The following is an 18626-nucleotide window of genomic DNA, read 5'->3' on the forward strand; positions in this document are numbered from 1 at the left end:
AGGAGATCATGAAGGCTGCTTTTATCAAGTTTACTATAAATATAGCACGTGACTTATGTACTGTGCCGCAGATTTACCATAGCACTGTGGTTTTTTTTTTTTTTTTTGACAAAGTGGGCAGGCTTTGTTTCACTGTGGACACAATGGAAGTGGACATCCTCTATAGACTCCCTATATCCCTAAGTCAGAAGATTGCATTATTGATGACGGATACGTCAAGGGCGTGACGATGCCTGTTCTCCAGCTCTCCTTTAACCTGTTTATCGTGTCATTCATGTAATAGCTTACTACGGTACACAATATTTGGTACAACCACTGCTCTTCAAGAGAGGTTTATTGCGTTAATTCATATCTACATGGATCTCACCGGTATGTGAGTGTGTTTTTTACTAACAAAAAATATATCAGTTTAGATAACAGGGATTAAGCGACGACAATGCGCATAGTATTGGTGTTTCCGTATCCTGCACGGAATCCCTGGATGACGATCACTGGCTGGCCTGATTTCAACAAACCGTGGTGAATAGCCTGATCCATACCCCAACGCAATCTGTTGTCAACATCCTCCTGCCAATCATCCACCTTGGGTTGTTCATAGATAAATGGATAACAGCCTCGAGACAAGTGAATCGCACGAGCGGTCGAAGCCTTGCGGGTCACAATAATGATGTTGGCCTGTGGACGATACTTTGAGATTAAACGAGCAGTGTCTCCAGAAGTTGAGAGGACAACAATCGCCCCGGCATCCTGTTCATGCGCTGCAGAGACGGCTGATGAGGCTACAGTTTCAGTGGTTTCAGTAGGGCGCTTTTGGAGCATACGAAGCTCATTGAACAATGGTGGGTAACAGATAGCAGACTCTGCAAGAACACAGGTATCAGCCATAGTGCGGACAGCCTCAAGTGGATATGATCCCTTTGCGGTCTCTCCTGACAACATGACACAGTCGACGCCATCCAGAACAGCGTTCGCGACATCTGACACTTCGGCACGAGTAGGGCGAGGGTTGTACTAAACAAAAGTAAACGTATACGGCGCCAAACAGTATGTTAGTAGTCTATTCGTAAATGACGATATCTACTTTTAAGCAAGGTTATGAAAAAAAAAAAAAAAAAAAATACTCACAGTCATGGACTCCAGCATCTGAGTGGCACAAATAACGGGCTTGCCTGCCAAGTTGCACTTGGAGACCATCATCTTTTGAGCAATGAAAACTTGTTCACAAGGGATCTCAATACCCAAATCGCCACGAGCGACCATGACGCCATCTGTAACCTCCAGGATCTCGTCGAAATTCTTGACACCCTGGTGGTTCTCGATCTTACTGATAATCCTGATATGCTTTCCCTCCTCGCCCAGAATCCTGCGAATCTCACGAACATCATCTGCACGACGGATAAATGAAGCAAAGACGATATCGACATTGTTCTTGACACCAAACTGCAGATCCTTCTTGTCCTTTTCTGATAGAGCAGGAAGATCCACCTCAGTCTTGGGCAGGTTAACACCCTTTCTGGAGCATAGCTTGCCATTGTTCAACGCCCTGACCTTGACTTGGTCTCCCTCAACAGCAAGAACCTGGAATGACAACACGCCATCGTCAACGTAGATGATTTTACCTGGGGAGATGACCTTGGTAATATTCTTGTAGTCCAAGTACATGACCTCGCCTGTGCATGCTTCTGCGTACTGGTCATTTGTAGAGAAGATCATCTCGTGGCCGGCAGTGATAGGAACTTCGACATCGTCTTTCATCAACCCAGTACGAATCTCGGGTCCCTTAGTGTCAAGAGCAATTCCAACGGGGCGGCCAGGATGCTCTAGATCGTATCAGACAAGTCAAAAAAAAAAAAAAAAAAAAAAAAAAAAAAGGAAAGAAAAAGAAAAAAAGAAGATGGGTTGTTTGATAAGCACATAGGTAAGTACAGCGGGTACAATCGTGAGGAAAAACAAGGTATGAACAATCAAAAACTTTTTTTTTTTTTTTTTTTTTTTTTTAATTTAAAAAAAGCTTATAAGGATAGAAGGGCTCAATTGAGATCAGCAGGACAAAAATGTGGGAAGAAAAATTTCCGAATGCGGGCAAAGCAAAAATGAAAAGAAAATTGGTCTCACGGGAAGACACGATCCAATGTCCATATCATGTCTAATCTGAATCTGACGCAGATATATCATATTTATATCCATGAACTGTACCTTCAGCACTCTTGCGGGTATTATCGATAACAGACTGGTGATATTCATACGAACCGTGGCTAAAGTTCTAATAGAACCGTTATAATTAAACAGTGGAAAAAGAATGAAACGCACGTAGTTAGACACGCTGTTTCTAGACGTCACCGGTTTTTGAATCATAGTGATTTTTTTTCTTGTCATATCCCATGTCAGTGAGAAATCTGGTGGTTTTTTTTTTCTTTTCCTTTTTCTTTCATTCAATTTGTCGATTTAATCCGAAATGGCAAGCATTGGACTTGTTCCGTGATACGCCATGTATTTCATGTATAAAAAAAAAAAAAAAAAAAAAAAGACCAGAGACTATAGAAAGTGATCCCGGAATAAACCGACACCAAGAAATTCGAGTTGATACACTTCTCACGGTCATTAATCAAAATCGCACGCCTGACGTTCATGAGCCTCGATCCAAAATGTAAAATGTAAAATGAACACACACCCCCTTTTTTTTTTTCTCACATATCCCTAGACTGATGAAAAAAACAGTAGAACGATCCGCCTTCTTCGAGTCAACGTACCATACGAACAATGTTCATGCCGGCCTGGCGAAGTTTGGTGATCATGTCGACACTATTAGTCTTTGGACCTAAGAAAATAACAACGTCATGGAACACAAAGAATAAGCCAATTGATATTCATGCCAACGCGGTTTCATGAAGTAAAGGGAAAAAAGAAAAAGAAAGTAGAGAGGAGAGCCAACGTACCAATGGTGCAAATGATTGAGGTCTTGCGGACATTTTTTGGAGTATAATCGATATCAAGGGATGAGGTCCACTCGAGGTTGGTCTTGATTGAATCCCTGAACATGGTTAATTATTAATTCTTATTGACAAGTGAGTCAAGTAATATAACGAAGAGTAAAGAAATGAAAAGAATGAGGGAATGAGAAAAAGTTGAAGGAATGAGGAATGAAAGAAAAGAAGAGAGGAAAAAAAAAAAAAAAAAAAAAAAAGACCGAAGGTAAGGTCGGTGCATGTTTATTTTGCTCATCATGGCCTCTCTCCCTATTTTTCTTATCTGCTATCTTGCATTGCAAAAGTCTCTCTCGTCCACGTTTTCCTGCTTATGTTTAGTGTTTTAAATACCCAGACGATGTGTTTTGGACTATCGATCAATGTCTATAAAAAACATTGTATGTAAAAAGCTGTTTCATCCCTATCTAGTACATGTACATGTACTGAACACGTAGATTACGCTGTAATTTCATTATGATCTTTGGATCAAACTTTTTTATGCTATCGCCTTGGAAGCCATTTGCTCTCAGCCTGTCACTGTCAATCGTTCTATTGATTGTCGTTATCTCTTGTCCACTCCACAGAAAACAAACATCGACAATCTTTTTTAGTTCAACCTTTAATAAAAAATATATATACTTTTATCACTGCTCATCTCCTCAATCATTTCCTTATCAGTTAGTGTCTGATAGCCGTGCTACTTGTATTTACATCAGATGTTTTTTTTTTGTTGTTATTTTTATTATCTGTTAAATATAATAGACATATGCTATCTTTCACTCATCTGATCAGATTTTAAAAAGTATTTCCTGCTTGATTTCATCCTCGTTCTCTTCAATCTGTGTCCTCACAAAGGTCTAATTTGAACGCAAGTTCTTCCAACATCGCCTCAGCAGCTACGAGATACATAGAAAAAAAAAAAAAGAAAAAAAAAATAAGACAATTAGTGTTACCTATAGAAAATGAAAAATGATCACGTAAATGTCATGCTACAGCTTTTTAAAAGTGAAAGAAATATATACTTTACCATCATTGCCAAAGTAATGGCTTCGATCTAGACTGGTGTCCAACATGGAAAGTGTCTAAAAAATTTTACAATTAAATAACTCCCTTTTAATATTTCTTATCCTATTGTACGAATTACCGTTTTATTTGAATCACTTACCATGCTGAAAAAATCCATAAATGGCACATTGTGCAGAAGCATCACATCCTCCGCAATCTGGTTCCAGTATCGTAGACGGTAGATAGATCGCCAGTCGTGTTGGAATAATGGATCTGTAAGTTGTGTCTCTGGGAAAGCAACCATACCGGCCCATACCATCATCACAGTCGGATCCTTCTGACTGTTATAATCGTTATTTGCCGTCTTGGATACGGGGAAGACAATAGTGTCAAAGCTGTCTGCTGTGTCATCAAAATCGATGTTGTTGGTAGAGCCCACATCTGGGTCAAGGGAACGACGACCCAAATGATTATGGATTCTTTTCGTGTTTTTGATGTTGCTCTTGTTGTTGCTAGTAGCACTACTTGAGTTACCAGTTTTACCCACAGTGCGTTTGGAAGACTGATTGTTGGAAGGATTGGCAGTATTATTGCTCTGGTCATCACCTGATCGGACATACTCATTGCGATTGTCGCCTCTACTATCTTTACCGTTGCTAGCGCTTGAACCGCTGTTGAAATCAGATTTACTTGGACTAGTTCCCGCTTCAGCCTTAGCGACACTATAGTTTATATTATTCTGTCGATCGCCTGTGCCTCCTCCGGCTTTGGAATTGCTGTCCTTGGCACGCTGGTTTATCGATTTACTTTTGTCACCGCGATTGTTGTCGTCACCCAAGATCGCTTTTTCATTCTGGCTCATAGAGAACCTTTTGGACTCCTCGGAGATTTGTGCGGCACCCTTCTGATCAGATAGTTGGATGTGCTTGCCCTGTCGAACGAGGCCAGGCTTATTACCCTTATTATTGTAACCGTTACGTTGGTTCTGATATTGTTCCTGCTCCCGATTTCCAGTATTGAAATGGCCATTCTTGGAGGACTTTGATAGCTCCTCCTCTTCTTTGGTTTCATCGTCCCAGGCAACCTTAATATATTCAAAGTCATTTCCGCCTGTAGTGTCGTCGCCACGACCATGTTGAGTATCTTGACTATCTTGTTGTCTTTCCTTGTCGTAATCATCCCCCTCATCGTAACCATATTCCCCATCATAATCATCCTCGTCGTCATAACCATCCTCGTCGTCATAATCATCTTCGTCGCCATAATCATCCTCATCTCCATAATCGGCCTCTCCATCTCCTTCTATTATCCCGCCCTGCTCACCATTATTGTCATCCCCATTACGACTCCTATTATTTCCATTAGATTCATCAAAATCCTCGTCATCAAGGTCTTGACTATCCCGAGCTTGCTGTTGGATCGATTCGACAAGGTCTTGGACCATATCATGGTATTGGGCCGTGGACATAGGATTGCCTGAGGTGTTGGTCCCTGTGGCCCATTGACCGACGTTGGCAACGAGGATGTCGGAAGGTTCGCTGATCGTCTCTGAAAAGAGAGGATCATGAACAAATGCAAAGGTCGTGGATTCAAAAGTCTTGTCTATGCGTCTTTCAGAGCCCGAAGCTACATATCGCACAAAACAAGAGCGAATGAATATCTATTTGTTCCTTACCATGTGCCAAGGAGAAACGAAAAAAAAATAAAATAAAATAAAAAAATAGTATTCACATTACTGGATGTTTGAATCTCAGTGATGCCATCAAGCCGTCGAACCAATTGCTCCATCGCGACTCGAAGGTGTGAGTCGCCTTGGAACAGAATCTTTAATGGACCCTTCTTGTTCTGTAGACAACTCCTCTGGAGCGGTTTGCCATAGGTACATCCAAGAGGTGTCCAGGTATAGTTGGCCTTTCGCCAGCTCTGCTTATCCAGTGGGTGTGCGGGCAGCCATGCACCCTGCACAGCCATACTGCGCGAGCATAGAGGCAGCTCCCCCTTTACTCCAGAGCTAGTTGCTGCCACGTCTGCTCCCTGGGGATATGGCTGATTCAAATTTTGACTTTGAAGAGCCTCATATTCTGCTGCTTCCGCTACAGAAGGGTCTTCAGTGTTTGATCTTGATGTCGGCTCTAGGAACCTTGGAGAGGCGATCCGTGAGGGACAACCACGGCAGATTTCAAGTGGTAAATTCGAGATGACTTTTCGAGGCTTCATAAGAGGCCATCCCTTGTTCTGCTCAGCCACTGCATCAAAGTTACTGTACAGATGTGTGATATCCAAGGAGAGTTTCCCGGGATTAGAGATATGAAAGGGAAAGACATAGAGACATTGAGATGAGTGGTACCAATCTGGTGGAGATAACTTTTCAGACCCACTGAAGACCACATGGAAAGCGTCTGGCCCAGAAAATTGACGATGGAACGCGTCATGGATTGTGTTTTCAGAAATTGGATAACGCAAATTGGCCTCTTTACATAAGCCCTGAGAAAGAGAAATGGAGATTTAATAAATATAAATATCTATAATACCGATGTCAACTGATCGATGTTTTTAAAAAATAAAAATAAAAAAATAAAATAAAAAAAAGAAAGAGGTATTGTCGTCCCAAATGAACGAAAACTTACGCGATCTCGGCGTCTCACGCGAACGAGGCCTTCATTACAAGTATAGGGTGAGAAACAGATATCTGCAGAGAAATCAGGGTGCTCTGATTCAAGTGGAATACATTCGTGAGGCTCCAACATCAAAAGTTTTTGACGATCGTATTTGTAGAACCGAGGACAGAGTGGTTTTTGAAGATGATCTAGGCTTTGAGAGTATATGGATGGACGTGTAAAATACTCCATGACGGATGTATGCATTTCTGCCGATGAATACATCCAAAGTATCACAGCAGTGGTGGCCAGGACCACGCATCGCCTTCTGGAGCGTGGACGTGCCAAAAACCCAAGTGCCATTAGAATTAGAATACTTTCTTTGTAAATGTGTTACGTGTTATGAGTTTTTTGTGTAGCTTTTTTGATGATTGGAATTATTTGATCTAGAAAAAAGAAAAAAAAAATAAAATAAAATAAAAAAAAAAAAAAAAAAAAAGGAAATGAAAACAACCAAAAGGGCGGTAGAATAGGATTGAACAACTGGTAAAGGAAGGGTAGGAGCTTTCTTCTTCGGCGCCAGTGACTACGAAATGTTCTTGTTCACCCTCGTCCTGATGGGACAGTATGACGATTGTCTGTTGGATTCTCGTTTGACATCCTTATTGCTAACTGCGGCCGTTGCTCTTTTCCTGGTGTGCGTCGGAATCTATATCGCTTTTAGTTTTGCCTAGAGGAACGTGTCTATCGTACAGGATATGCAAAAATAAAAGACCGAGACGAAAGTTTTCCTCGGACACTCTTTCGTATTTTTTATTTTTTATTTTTTATTTTTTTGCTTTGTTCTTTGACAAAACTTAGAGAATACCACATGGTGATCATCCTGCTATGACTTTCGTCAGCGGGTAAAAAACAAAGTATTTGTTGTTGGAATTGCAGGTTGTTGCTGGTTGGTGCGGATGAATTGTTCATGTTCATGTACATCATCGTCAGTACTCTATGGACATTTTGATGTCAATTTTTTTATATTTTATTTACTCAGGGTGGTCGGTATCAAGAAACTCAATAGGCCATGTCTTGTATGGTCTAGATGTGTGGTGCCTTGCGGAAGAACCCCCTTTGAATTTGTATTAACACTATTAGGGATTAACACTCTTAGTCTGTATGCATCGGTGTTTTTTACATTGGACCCTGTCTTCCTTGATCTCAAAATGATTGCATACTTTCTCCTTGTGTCTTGTTTTAAAAATAAAAAAGATACGGACATGTGTAATATTTACAAAGAAATGCCCATAATAGTCATAGCAAAAAAGGACCCTCTTGCCCCTTTGCCCCCTGGTCTGTGTTAATGTCGCATCGCATCATTCTTTTCGTCGTATCTTTTTTCTTTCCATATTCGATTACAAGTTTCTACAGATTTTTTCTTTTCTTCTTTACACTCTGACCAGACTCTTCTCTTTTCCTCTCATTCTCATATTCTCATTAATTCATTCCTTTATATATATATATATACACACTTTAAGTCATTAATTCGTTAATTCGTTAATTCATTAATTCGTTAATTCAACCCTTCATTCATTCTCACTCTTTGATTCTTGGTCTGTACATTCTTCTTTCGTCTTTCCTTTCGGTCTTTTCATATACATTTACACACAAACAGAGTGTCTCTTTCTGCCCCCTTCTTTTGAGCGAGCGCATTATGAACACCGCCTGCGCAACCATGTCACACCTGGTCACTGTCGACTCTCCATTTGAGTCTCAGGCACAGACTCAGTTCCAGAAACATTTGCAGCAAAAGCGACAACGACAACAACAGCTGTCTACTTTTAACCCCAATCGTATCTCACTCCTTCCACAACAACAACAACAAGACCTGCCACAGCCGCAACAACCGCAACAACCGCAGCAACCGCAGTTTACTCCACCCCCTCAACTGCAGCAACAACCACAGGCTCAGGAAAAGCCAGTTGGACGGCCTACAGGATCTCGTCCTAGCCTCAGCCTTGATACATCTGAAGAGCGTCTTCAGAACATCAAGGTCTTTCACTACAATAACAAACAGTACCTCAAATTATTCTCGCCAAGCCTTGTAGAATCACCTGTTAGTTATTTGAATCAAAAGCAGTTGATCGAAGACAAGAAGCTGTGGGAGAACGGCCCAAATGAAGCCTTCCAAAAGCAACTCGAGAACGAGAGACGGGAAGCATACAAAGGTAAAAAACAATTCTCACACACCAAAAAGAAAAAAAACAAAAACAAAAACAAAAACAAAAAAGACAAAAATGAAATGGGCGTTACAGAACTCACGGGATTGATCCATCGCGGACGATTGTATTACATCCAAACATGCCAGCATTGTCACCCACCCCCCTTCCAATGTTCCAACCTTCTTCTTCTCGGTTCTTCCTTTCTCCTTTATTTTTTTTATAGTATTCTTGAACATGGTCTCTTTGCTATTTTTCGTTATTTTTATCAGAGCCTTTTGTCTTAGATGTTCAAAAGGGAGATGGGACATGGACCACATCCACAGACATCTGTACTTCCGTGCACTTGTCTGCACAGTCTGTGAGATGTGACATGCCATGTGGGGCCATTGCTCTCTGATTCTAAATGATGCACATTTGGATCTTGCTTGACTTTTTCACTCTCATTGAATATTACTCAATGGACTAAAAAAGGGGGCCCTTGCAGATCTTGCAGTTGCATTATTCAAAAACAGTGACCCAATCCATTTCATCACATATTTTTCCATCATCCATAATTCATTATCCGTGCTAAATCTTGATGCTAGTCAAATTGCTATTTTTTTCATGCCTGCGTAATATTTTGTGTATTACATATCATGTGCACTAAGAGCTGCCTTTTTCTACACATAATCAACAACACATACGCATTTACACATGTACACATACACCACATGAACATGCTATTTTCAGGCCATGCCACACAACCCGTGAAACAGGCACTAACCAAATCTAATCCATCCTGTTCTCTTTGTCTCTTTTGAAATTAAAATAGCTCGCTCTAAACAACAGCTTCGGGGCTTTATTATGGGTCTGTGGCTTGGCTGCCTTCTTGGATTTCTAATGCTGCAGCAAACGACTGCCAAGACCAACAGCTTTTGGAGGTAACAAAAACAAAAACAAATAAAAAAAAAAAAAAATGCAAGACGCGCGATACGCTCTGGCCACTTTGTTAATTATCATTCATGCATTAGAGACTGATTTTATTTATTTATTTATTTATTTATATATTTTACTATACTCTATTTTAGGCATGATACCTTGTCATCCTATAGTCCTTTGGTCATCTTGTCGATCCTTGCCACTAGTGTAGCGATTATCCGCTCAGGATCTCGTTGTACAGTTGCTGCAGTGGCAACTTGTGCGGCTGTATTGACCTGTTTTGCCACATTGCTCGTTAACCAGAGTCAGTACTCTACCGAGCTTCGGCTTTACAAGCGTGGTCCTGTAGGCATTGCTGTTGAAACGACCCCATAAAAAGAGACACCTATGATTTCATCACCCTTCTTTTTTTTATATGACAAGAATAATTCCTTTTGTAAATCCTCCATCCTCTCTTCTTCCTCCTTTACATTACCTCATCCTTTTACTCTTGTCCTTGTATATTTGCTACATTACATTATGCCATCATTTCAAAAAAAAAAAAAAAAAAAAAAATGGAAAAAAGGAACAAAAGGAAAAAAAAAAAGACTTTTTGTAATCTATTGATTCAATTTACCCTCTGCTACCCTTAGTCTTTTTCTTTATGTTTTTTTTTTTTTTTTTTTTTTTTTAAAAAAAATATGTTCTATGACCACTCCCTTGATTACTCTTCACTCTTGTAATGAAATTAAATGAAAATAAAGCACGTTTACTACTACCATTGCTATTATTACTATTGATGTTCTGATGTGATTGTAATGCAAAGGAAAGGAAATAAAGAATCTCACTTTATGTTGAAAAGTAGGGGTCAACATTAGAAAAAGTCATCTGGTCAGACATGTTTTTTTTTTTTTTTTTTTTTCTATTTCTGTACTATGTTTGACATGTTTGACATGTTTGACAAAGTGGGGCAAAAAAAAAAAAAAAAAAAAAAAAAGATCCTTAGTCCTAGTATTGACAATGAGCACCGCTGTTAATGTCGTTTACCAATATCACTGCCAATATCAGAGAAAAAAGAAAGTAAAATTGATGCCATCATGTTCATATCCTGAATAAAGAATGTAAATTTGGGAGAAATGAAAAGCCCTGGGCTGTGTCATTATCAATGTCATTGTCACTGTCATTTGTCATTGTCACCATCATTGTCATTATCATTGGCCATTGGCGCAACAAAGCTTAAACAGGGATAGGATGGAAAAGATTATCTATTTTTCCCATCAACCAAAAATCTATTCGGAAGGCCCACTTTTTTCTTAACCGTTCTCTCCCAGGAGCCTTTTTTTTTTTTTTACTTCTCTCTTTGGCAATAGAGCAATTGAAACATCTATCTTGAGTATGTGCAGTTGAATACAAATAAAGAAACGCGAAAATGAAAATCAAACAAAACGAACAAGAAGTGGTGGCAAAGTACTGTATCATCTTTCATCACACACTGTTTAAACAGTCTCCCGAGGAAAAAAAAAAAAAAAAAAAAAAGCAGCCTCCGAGGAAAAAAAAAAAAAAAAAAAAAAAAAAAGAAAAAAGAAAGAAAGAAAGAGAGTGTATGAGTGTATAAGAAGAGGCTTTATATCATCTTTCTTGCTAGAGCCATGAGAGGAGGATGGGCATTCCTTATTTAATGCCGCAGCAATTGTTGTTTTTCGATCTTCCTTCCTCTTCACCCCTCCCCCCTGAAATGATCGAGGATTTTGTGTTTCTTGGGCGATGCGAATCCAAAGTTGATGAGTTCTAAGTTCTATGAGTAATGAATGATCGTACCTTTGTGCTGCACCTTCGGATGCATCATGAGTTCATTCCTTGTTCTCTTTCTCTTCTTCGCCTTTTTTGTTTTCTTCTTCTTCTTCTTCTTCTTCTTCCTTTGATCGTCCTTTCGGCTTGATAGAGATTCCGTTGATCGGAGTCATCTAGGAATGGTAATGAAGGAGAAGGGAAAAAAAAAAAAAAATCGATGGCGCAAGATCATAGTTTTACTTAATTTCTCTCTTCTCCCCCTTGTCTCTAATGACAGCTGTAACTTTAAACCTTAAAATCATCGTCACTTCTCTTTCACTTACTCATGCACAGAGGTTAAGTAAAATATAAAAATGAAAAAAAAAAAAAAAAAAAATCTTTTACCCCATCATTCAGGAATATGCATGTACATGTACTCTCCCTTCGTCTTATTTTCCCCTCCTCGGCGGCCTTTGAGCAACTCAAGTGCTTAGTAGCCTCAAACGGCTATATCATGAGATTGATATCTCTCTTTGATCAGAAATGTAGTTTTTTATTTTTTTTTATTTTTTTTATTTTTTTTTTAAAAAAAAAAAAAAGAAATTGGAAGCATAATCACGCGCATCCTTTGAGTTCCTTTCTCGAAACATGAAAAGAAATGATTGACAAAATCCGGCGATCTTTATTATTCCGTCATTATGCATGGATAATTATTTTTTTTCTGCCGGCTCGGACTTTGCCCCGCATCGGCCTTGACGAGTCAAAAATGAACAACATGATATAGAGTAACGAACTTGGTGAATAAGCAACCCCTATGATCACCAATAAAGAATGACGGCAATGTATCCAGTTCAAGAATGAACAAAAAAAAAAAAAAAAAAAAAAAAAAAAAAGTAATATTTTTTGTAGATCTTACGAGCTTTTGGCAAATATCCCGTTTCTTGCATTATTTCTACAGAATACATGATAAAAAGCCATGACTAAAACTAAATTTATCCTCCTTGAACTCATGGATTGGATGTATTCTGTATACGAGATGGAGTCGATTCTTCTATGAATATCTGACATATAATCTGTTAGATAAGGAGAAACAAGCACAATGTAGTGAGGGGTGATCAAAGGTTAAAGAGTGTTGCCGTTTGGCCTATTTCGGACGCGTTCAATGTAAAAACTATAGTCGATGGACCATCTGCATATAAATATAATACATTTGTTGTACTGTACATATGTGTTTAGACTAAGGGAACTAGAGAATAAGAGTAAGGAAAAAGGAAGAGGAGGAGGAGGAGGAGGAGGAGGAGGAGGAGGAGGAGGGGGGGTTCCATCTTTAGGATCGTTGAGGTGCACCTCAATGTTTTTTTTTTGTCGATTTCGGATTCTAGCCAGGGGACACACACACATGCGATGCAATGTGCATGTTACACGTTGCTCCACACAATCACATTCTTGTAACATGTACATGTACAACAACTGCACAAAATGCAGGAAGGTTTATCCATAGTATAGACTATCGGTAGATCATGACACACAAAGATTGCAAGTGTATTCTACAAATAGAATAGTCTTTTTCTTCTTTTTCTTCTTCTTCTTCTTCTTCTTCTCCTTCTTTCTGATTTCATTTGTCTTTGTGTCGACTTAATAGGTCATGAAGTCTCTGTCTACCAAGGGGGATATTTTTTTTTTTTTTTTTTAAAAAAAAAAAAAAAACCAGCTAATCTTCGGAAAATTAAGGGATCTACAGAGGAAAATACCGTTATCAAAAAGAAAAAGGAGACTCCCCTTGGGTCAAATACATTGCTGATTGTTGCATGAAAGATTCAAAAAACGGCCATATGGCAACCTAGATTCTTTTTTTTTTTTATTTTTTTTTTCTTTGACATGCGTACGTACATATAATGTGGTTATGGTGATGGTATTGATATTGAAGCTTACTTATTTGTATAGTGACAGTATCTTTGTTGATTGTAGTTGTTCTTTTTTTTTTTTTTTTTTTTTTTTTTGCAGCTGTCCTTCTTCTGAAATCCATCGTATACAAAGATTGATTCACCTAATTTGTTCGTTCAACCCGCCGATGGGGACACTTTTGATTGCAGAATGGACTTGTATTTCTTCTCTATATCATTTACCACAGCTTTGTACAACTGGACTGAACATGACAAGGACTGGCTGAATGGGGGGGTTTTGGCCAATGATCCTACTACGCCACCAGTCAGGAGAGAGGCGAGGGATTTGGCGTGTCAGTTATAAATGTGTTATTCTAAACAGATGATGGTCAGCAGACACATTTGTTTGTATTCACTTTTCTCTAATGAGCATGCAAACATGCACATGCATACATGCTGCATACATTTACCTATTTTTTAGGGTCCTTTCTTTCATTCCTTGTTCTTTTCTGCTCATTTATGTTGCATTTGCATTTAGTGAACAACTGTCTCCTTTGGCGAAGACAAAAAAAAAAAAACAAAATCAACAACGTGGTATACTGCATTAACTTTGTTTTTTTTTTTTTTTTTTTTTTTTTTTTTTTTTGCATGCCCCTGCTGTCCACCAAGATTCTTTGAATTCTATTGAGAAAAAAAAAAAAAAAAAAAAAAAAAAAAAAAAATTGACGCGTTTGTGTATCTTATTCAAGTAAAGAGAAGGTACCATGATCCCCCCTGAAAGAAACACAAAGGCATGGACAAAAGGACAGGGATACGGAGAAAGTTAAAAAGGTTAATGGATGGATAGCCAACCAATCCTTGCTCTTCGCCATATTCTATTGGAGAATGCAACCAGCAAATTAGAATGCATTGCTCAGGAATTGAGGGATTTTTTTTTTTTTTTTTTTTTTTTTTCTTCAAGGAACAAAGGAATCTTTCTATTTTGTGGAGATGTTATCCATCATCTCATCAAAAAAAAAAAAAAAAAAAAAAAAAAAGTCAAAGCAAGTCTACGGCCTAGGAACTACAAGTCATTCGTAAAAAAGAATGGCAATGTCTTATTCAATTCTTATTTTTCTTTTTCTTTACCAATGAGCAGAACAAAACATATAAAAATCTTTGTCAAGAAACGTGCACAATCAATTTGAGACTCAATGCGTTTTGCGCAGTTTTTTACGAGCCAATGGTTTTTATGAAATGTATATAAAAATATATCTTTATGCGACCTGAAAGTATGGAATATTCCTATTGTAAATTAAGCTTGACATTTATACATTTTAGTATGCTTTGTCGCGTCATCTAGGGTCCATTGGTTTCATGTTCTATAGGGCTCTCTCTTCCCACCTTGTTTTATCCCTCCCCTCTCTCTCTCTCTCTTTGCTTTGCTGTTTCTCTTTTTTTTTTTTATTTGTCATGGTGAAAATATCTGACACATTATTAGCGATTCAATCAAACTAGAAATAGTGGCGGCGAAAACATGAGAAAAGAAGGAGGAGGCGCGAGTGGGGAGGGAAGGGGAGAGGCGAAGCTAACTAGCATTAATGATGCAGAGGACCACACTTGAAGCGATCTGCAGACAGATAGAAAAAAAAAAAAATAAAGAAAAGAAAAGAAAAGAAAGCTGGCTGTCGGCCCTTGAACAAATCGATGAAATAGAAGGAGTGAAAGGGTTAGAGAATGAAAATGCGGACAAAAATAAACTTGAGGATTACACAAGAGTAGAATAGATTGAACGTGGCCACAAAAAAAAAATAAAAATAAAAATAAAAAAGTAAAAAAAAATAAACCTTTTATTTTTCTTGTTAATGTTATTATCACGGGGAATTGTAAACCGACATTCAAAGAAAAAGGGCAAAGAATAGGATAACCGGAAGGATCCAAGATTGATAAAAAAAAAAAAAAAAAAGCAGGGAACATTAAAACAAATAACATTAAAAAAATAAATGTTGAGTGTGCATGCAGATTTGCAACAACAATTGGAAAGGGGGGGGGGGGGGGAGGAGGGCTTCTACAGTCAAGAATCGACCTGTTCGACCAAGTTTATGAACCTAGAAGGATACGAATGAAGATTAGTAATGAGTAACGATGACAAGAAAGAAAAAAAAGGAACAATAAAATGATGGAATGTAAGTTCTCATGACCAAATGACGGATTGTTATCAAATGCCTCAATAGAAACAAAAGAAGAAGGATGAGAAAAGGATATGTCATTTCTTTTTTTCTGAATGTGGTGGCGATGGTGAATGAGCAAGAGAGCGGATGCAAGGGCTTGTGACAAAAGAAAAACGGTTTGAATGGCTATAATTTCTGGTCCATTGACCACAACAGCAATAACGCAACAGCAAAAAAAAAAAAAAAAATAAAAAATAAAAAAAATTCCAGGGTCATGGCCATGGCGATTTGATTCGCCAACAAAGTTGAAAAGAGGAGTTTGTTTGGGCAAATGGATTTCCTTTGAAAGGAAGCATGCCAGATCCAATGGACATGATCGAGCTTTAATTCTCCATTTGGCCATTTTAATGAGTTGCACAAAATAACGAATTTCTTTTTTTCTTTTTCTCATCGGGAGCATCCCACAAACACATCCCACACACATCCCACGCATCCAACAAACATTAAGCATTGAGAGTGACAAATTGCTAAAAAAAAAAAAAAAATAAATAAATAAATTCAAGCATGACCCAAACTCAAAACGAAAATCGATTTTTAAATTTTGCACCGCCCACAAATGATGCATCCTATCCCGTTCATTCACTGCCGTTGCTCGTCTCTTGCAGTTCTATTCATGCACAATCGTTCATTCTCTGTTGGTTTGTGCCCATACCATGCGAGCAAGGGAAGCTCTGTAATATTTTTTTTTTTTTTTTTTTTTTTTTTTTTTTTTTTTTTATCTAACACGCTAACGTATCAAGAACATTAAGGATGTGATCCTTTCGCATCTTTATTTTAGATCGATGGACCAGATGTTGGTATACAGCTGGTCCCTGTGCTCATCGCCGAACTGCCAATTGGCCTCTATCGCTACCTCCCCGAGCCAGTCATGATGCAGGGACACGTACGAATCTATTTGACCTTATTTGAGTCTTTTTTTTTTTTTTCTTTACTTTCTGTCCATGTACAAGGCCTTTTTTTTTTTTTTTTTTTGTGTAGCCAAAAAATCGTTATTTGTGTAATCTATAATTCTATTTTATTCTCTTTTTTTTTGTCAGATTCTTTTTTTAAAACTGGATCTTCACCAGATCGACTCTATGAAACGCGACACAATAGCGCGGCGTGTTGAATCTATATTGAGTTTTTTTTATTTTTTTTTTACCTTGGTCCTTCTTTTATATTATTATCTGCTTTAAAAAAAAAAAAAAAAAAAAAAAAAAAAAAAAAACCCCTTTTTTGACAAAGGGTGTATAGTTGTCGTGTTTAATAGAAAATGGCGAAGCGATGCTTGAGATGAAAACACTTGCTCAGTCGCCACAGCTTTCCTGCGATCCAAGACTCTTCTGACAGATATGAGACGAGGTATAGATGTATTAATGGAAAAATAAAAATTGAGAATACATGTGGCACACCAAGATTCATTTCGGTGGAGGGGGGGCTAAGTTCAAAATGACGCAGTAACATTCAACTTTATTGAACAAAAGAAAAAAAAAAAAAAAAAAAAAAAGTCCATTAACATGTATTTATTTACAAGCCGCGGAAGAAGAGCTGCGGCAGAGTCATACTTTAAATATGAATACACTGTGTATATACACATGAACTCGGTTACATCCACCTTCGGATCACAGTCCATTTATGGGAGAGGAGCTGTGCAGTTGTTGTGCCATCCGTTTCATGAAGAAGCAAAAAATAAAAAAAGAGGAAGGAGAAAGACTATGTAGGTGATTCTTATTGACAAAGAGAATAAAGTAGTGAATCGATATTGGAGAGAACTCGGGGTGAATGAGGAATACGGAGGATCATAAGAAGGAGGTACGCTCGATCAATTATCATTCTACGCATTTCTTCTATTCATGATCCCAACAGTCTGCATCTTTTTACTTTAACAATGGAGTATGAGATGAATGAATGGAAAAAGTATTTTCAATTCTCTGTCTACCTACCTGTCCTTCTCCTTCTCCTATCTATCTGTCTGCTTGTCTGGTTGTGTGTATGCATGCATGTCAGTCTGTCGACCGTGAGCACCGCAGGCTGTAATGGATAAATGCCTCGTGGGGAGAAGAGAGAGAGAGACGGATAGAACGACAGATAAGTTAAATAAATTAAGTTGTCAGTTGATGAATTGTAATGCCAATTGACTTTAGTTCTTAAAGATTGAATTGGACAGAATACCCTCCAAAATGCTTAAATACCTCAACTCCGCACTCTTTTTTCACACTCTTTTTTCTTTTCTTTTCTTGTTTCATTACAGCACTAACAACCACTCTTTGTATCCATTGTTAAACTATCAGTCTTTTTTCTTTTCTTTTTCTTCTTCCTCCTCATTCTTTCTCTCTCTCTCTCTCCCTCTCCCTCTCTTTCCTCATTCCCTCCATCTGTCCATTCGCTTCCTCCATCCATTCCTCCTTTCCTTTTTCTAATCCCTTTCTCTTCTCTTCTCTTCTCTTCTCTTTTTCTTTTTTGTTTGATTTGCATTCCCTGTTATTTTCACCTGATCGCACCTCTGTTTGTTTTTTATTTATTTATTCTTCTCGCAGTCTCTTTACTTTTTCACAAAGAAAAGAAAGCCTATTACGCCACCAACTAGACACGCTTCATTGACACGCTATTTACTGCCAACTCACAGGTGCCGTGCCTGGACCTATCCGTCGGTTACCACCGTGTGCTCTCCTTCTCTCGGATATCACGCTCTTTTTTTTTTTTTTTTTTTGTTGCGTGTGAAACCGGTTCCTCTCTATTGGAACGGCCCTGTGTATTTCCTTTATTATTCCTTAACCTTTAAACCCTTTAAAGCATCATTTGCACTTTTGCAAAAGAAACACGTCACCCGAGACATATTCCAGTGAGGGCTGTTTCTTTGACCTCCTTCTTTGATTGTGATCATTGTGTATTTTGTATTGTCATCCACATACCTCTGTTTGTTGTACATTTGTTTTTCTTTTTCTCTCTTCCGGTTTCCCTTTTTCTCTTTCCTTTGCTCTTTTTTTTATCCCGTCTCCCTTGACTCTGTGCAACCACACATCCGGGGGTGTGCATGCTCTCTTTCTTTTCTTCTTTTTAGATTTCCAAAAGTCCAATTTCAGGCTCAGCCATCCTCTCTCCTCTAATTGCT

General features: G+C 38.4%; 4 protein-coding genes across 4 annotated transcripts; 1 reads left to right on the top strand and 3 right to left on the bottom strand.

Annotated features, from left to right (window-relative positions):
• Positions 1-306: 306 nt before the first annotated feature.
• On the bottom strand, positions 307-3157 carry BCR41DRAFT_345250 (pyruvate kinase). The gene is made up of 5 exons (XM_022022678.1): positions 2937-3157; positions 2751-2818; positions 2197-2263; positions 1126-1820; positions 307-1011 (listed from the first exon to the last, which is right to left on the bottom strand). Exons 1-5 carry the CDS (start codon positions 3037-3039, stop codon positions 424-426), a joined length of 1521 nt encoding a protein of 506 aa, XP_021886102.1. The 5' UTR covers positions 3040-3157; the 3' UTR covers positions 307-423.
• A 997-nt stretch (positions 3158-4154) lies between these two features.
• On the bottom strand, positions 4155-4627 carry BCR41DRAFT_345252 (hypothetical protein). Its single transcript, XM_022022679.1, has one exon. It carries the CDS (start codon positions 4593-4595, stop codon positions 4293-4295), a length of 303 nt encoding a protein of 100 aa, XP_021886103.1. The 5' UTR covers positions 4596-4627; the 3' UTR covers positions 4155-4292.
• Positions 4628-7908: 3281 nt separating this feature from the next.
• On the top strand, positions 7909-10228 carry BCR41DRAFT_345254 (hypothetical protein). The gene is made up of 3 exons (XM_022022680.1): positions 7909-8781; positions 9587-9695; positions 9843-10228. Exons 1-3 carry the CDS (start codon positions 8268-8270, stop codon positions 10066-10068), a joined length of 849 nt encoding a protein of 282 aa, XP_021886104.1. The 5' UTR covers positions 7909-8267; the 3' UTR covers positions 10069-10228.
• A 1294-nt stretch (positions 10229-11522) lies between these two features.
• On the bottom strand, positions 11523-12767 carry BCR41DRAFT_367055 (hypothetical protein; the record flags this gene model as incomplete). Its single annotated transcript, XM_022026267.1, has 3 exons — positions 11523-11636; positions 11848-11949; positions 12681-12767. 3 exons carry the CDS (start codon positions 12765-12767, stop codon positions 11523-11525), a joined length of 303 nt encoding a protein of 100 aa, XP_021886105.1.
• Between the last annotated feature and the right edge of the window lie 5859 nt (positions 12768-18626).

Source organism: Lobosporangium transversale (genome assembly GCF_002105155.1).
Source record: "Lobosporangium transversale strain NRRL 3116 chromosome Unknown BCR41scaffold_2, whole genome shotgun sequence".
NCBI lineage: Eukaryota > Fungi > Mortierellomycota > Mortierellomycetes > Mortierellales > Mortierellaceae > Lobosporangium > Lobosporangium transversale.

Bases quoted from the DNA above. Each gene is read 5' to 3' on its own strand.
- BCR41DRAFT_345250 (XM_022022678.1), bottom strand. From the start codon at position 3,039: ATGTTCAGGGATTCAATCAAGACCAACCTCGAGTGGACCTCATCCCTT. The intron at 1,821-2,196 runs GTACAGTTCATG...GATACGATCTAG, and splicing joins TACCCGCAAGAGTGCTGAAG to AGCATCCTGGCCGCCCCGTT. The intron at 1,012-1,125 runs GTGAGTATTTTT...ACTTTTGTTTAG, and splicing joins AGATGCTGGAGTCCATGACT to TACAACCCTCGCCCTACTCG.
- BCR41DRAFT_345252 (XM_022022679.1), bottom strand. From the start codon at position 4,595: ATGAGTATGTCCGATCAGGTGATGACCAGAGCAATAATACTGCCAATC.
- BCR41DRAFT_345254 (XM_022022680.1), top strand. From the start codon at position 8,268: ATGAACACCGCCTGCGCAACCATGTCACACCTGGTCACTGTCGACTCT. The intron at 8,782-9,586 runs GTAAAAAACAAT...AAATTAAAATAG, and splicing joins GAGACGGGAAGCATACAAAG to CTCGCTCTAAACAACAGCTT. The intron at 9,696-9,842 runs GTAACAAAAACA...ACTCTATTTTAG, and splicing joins AAGACCAACAGCTTTTGGAG to GCATGATACCTTGTCATCCT.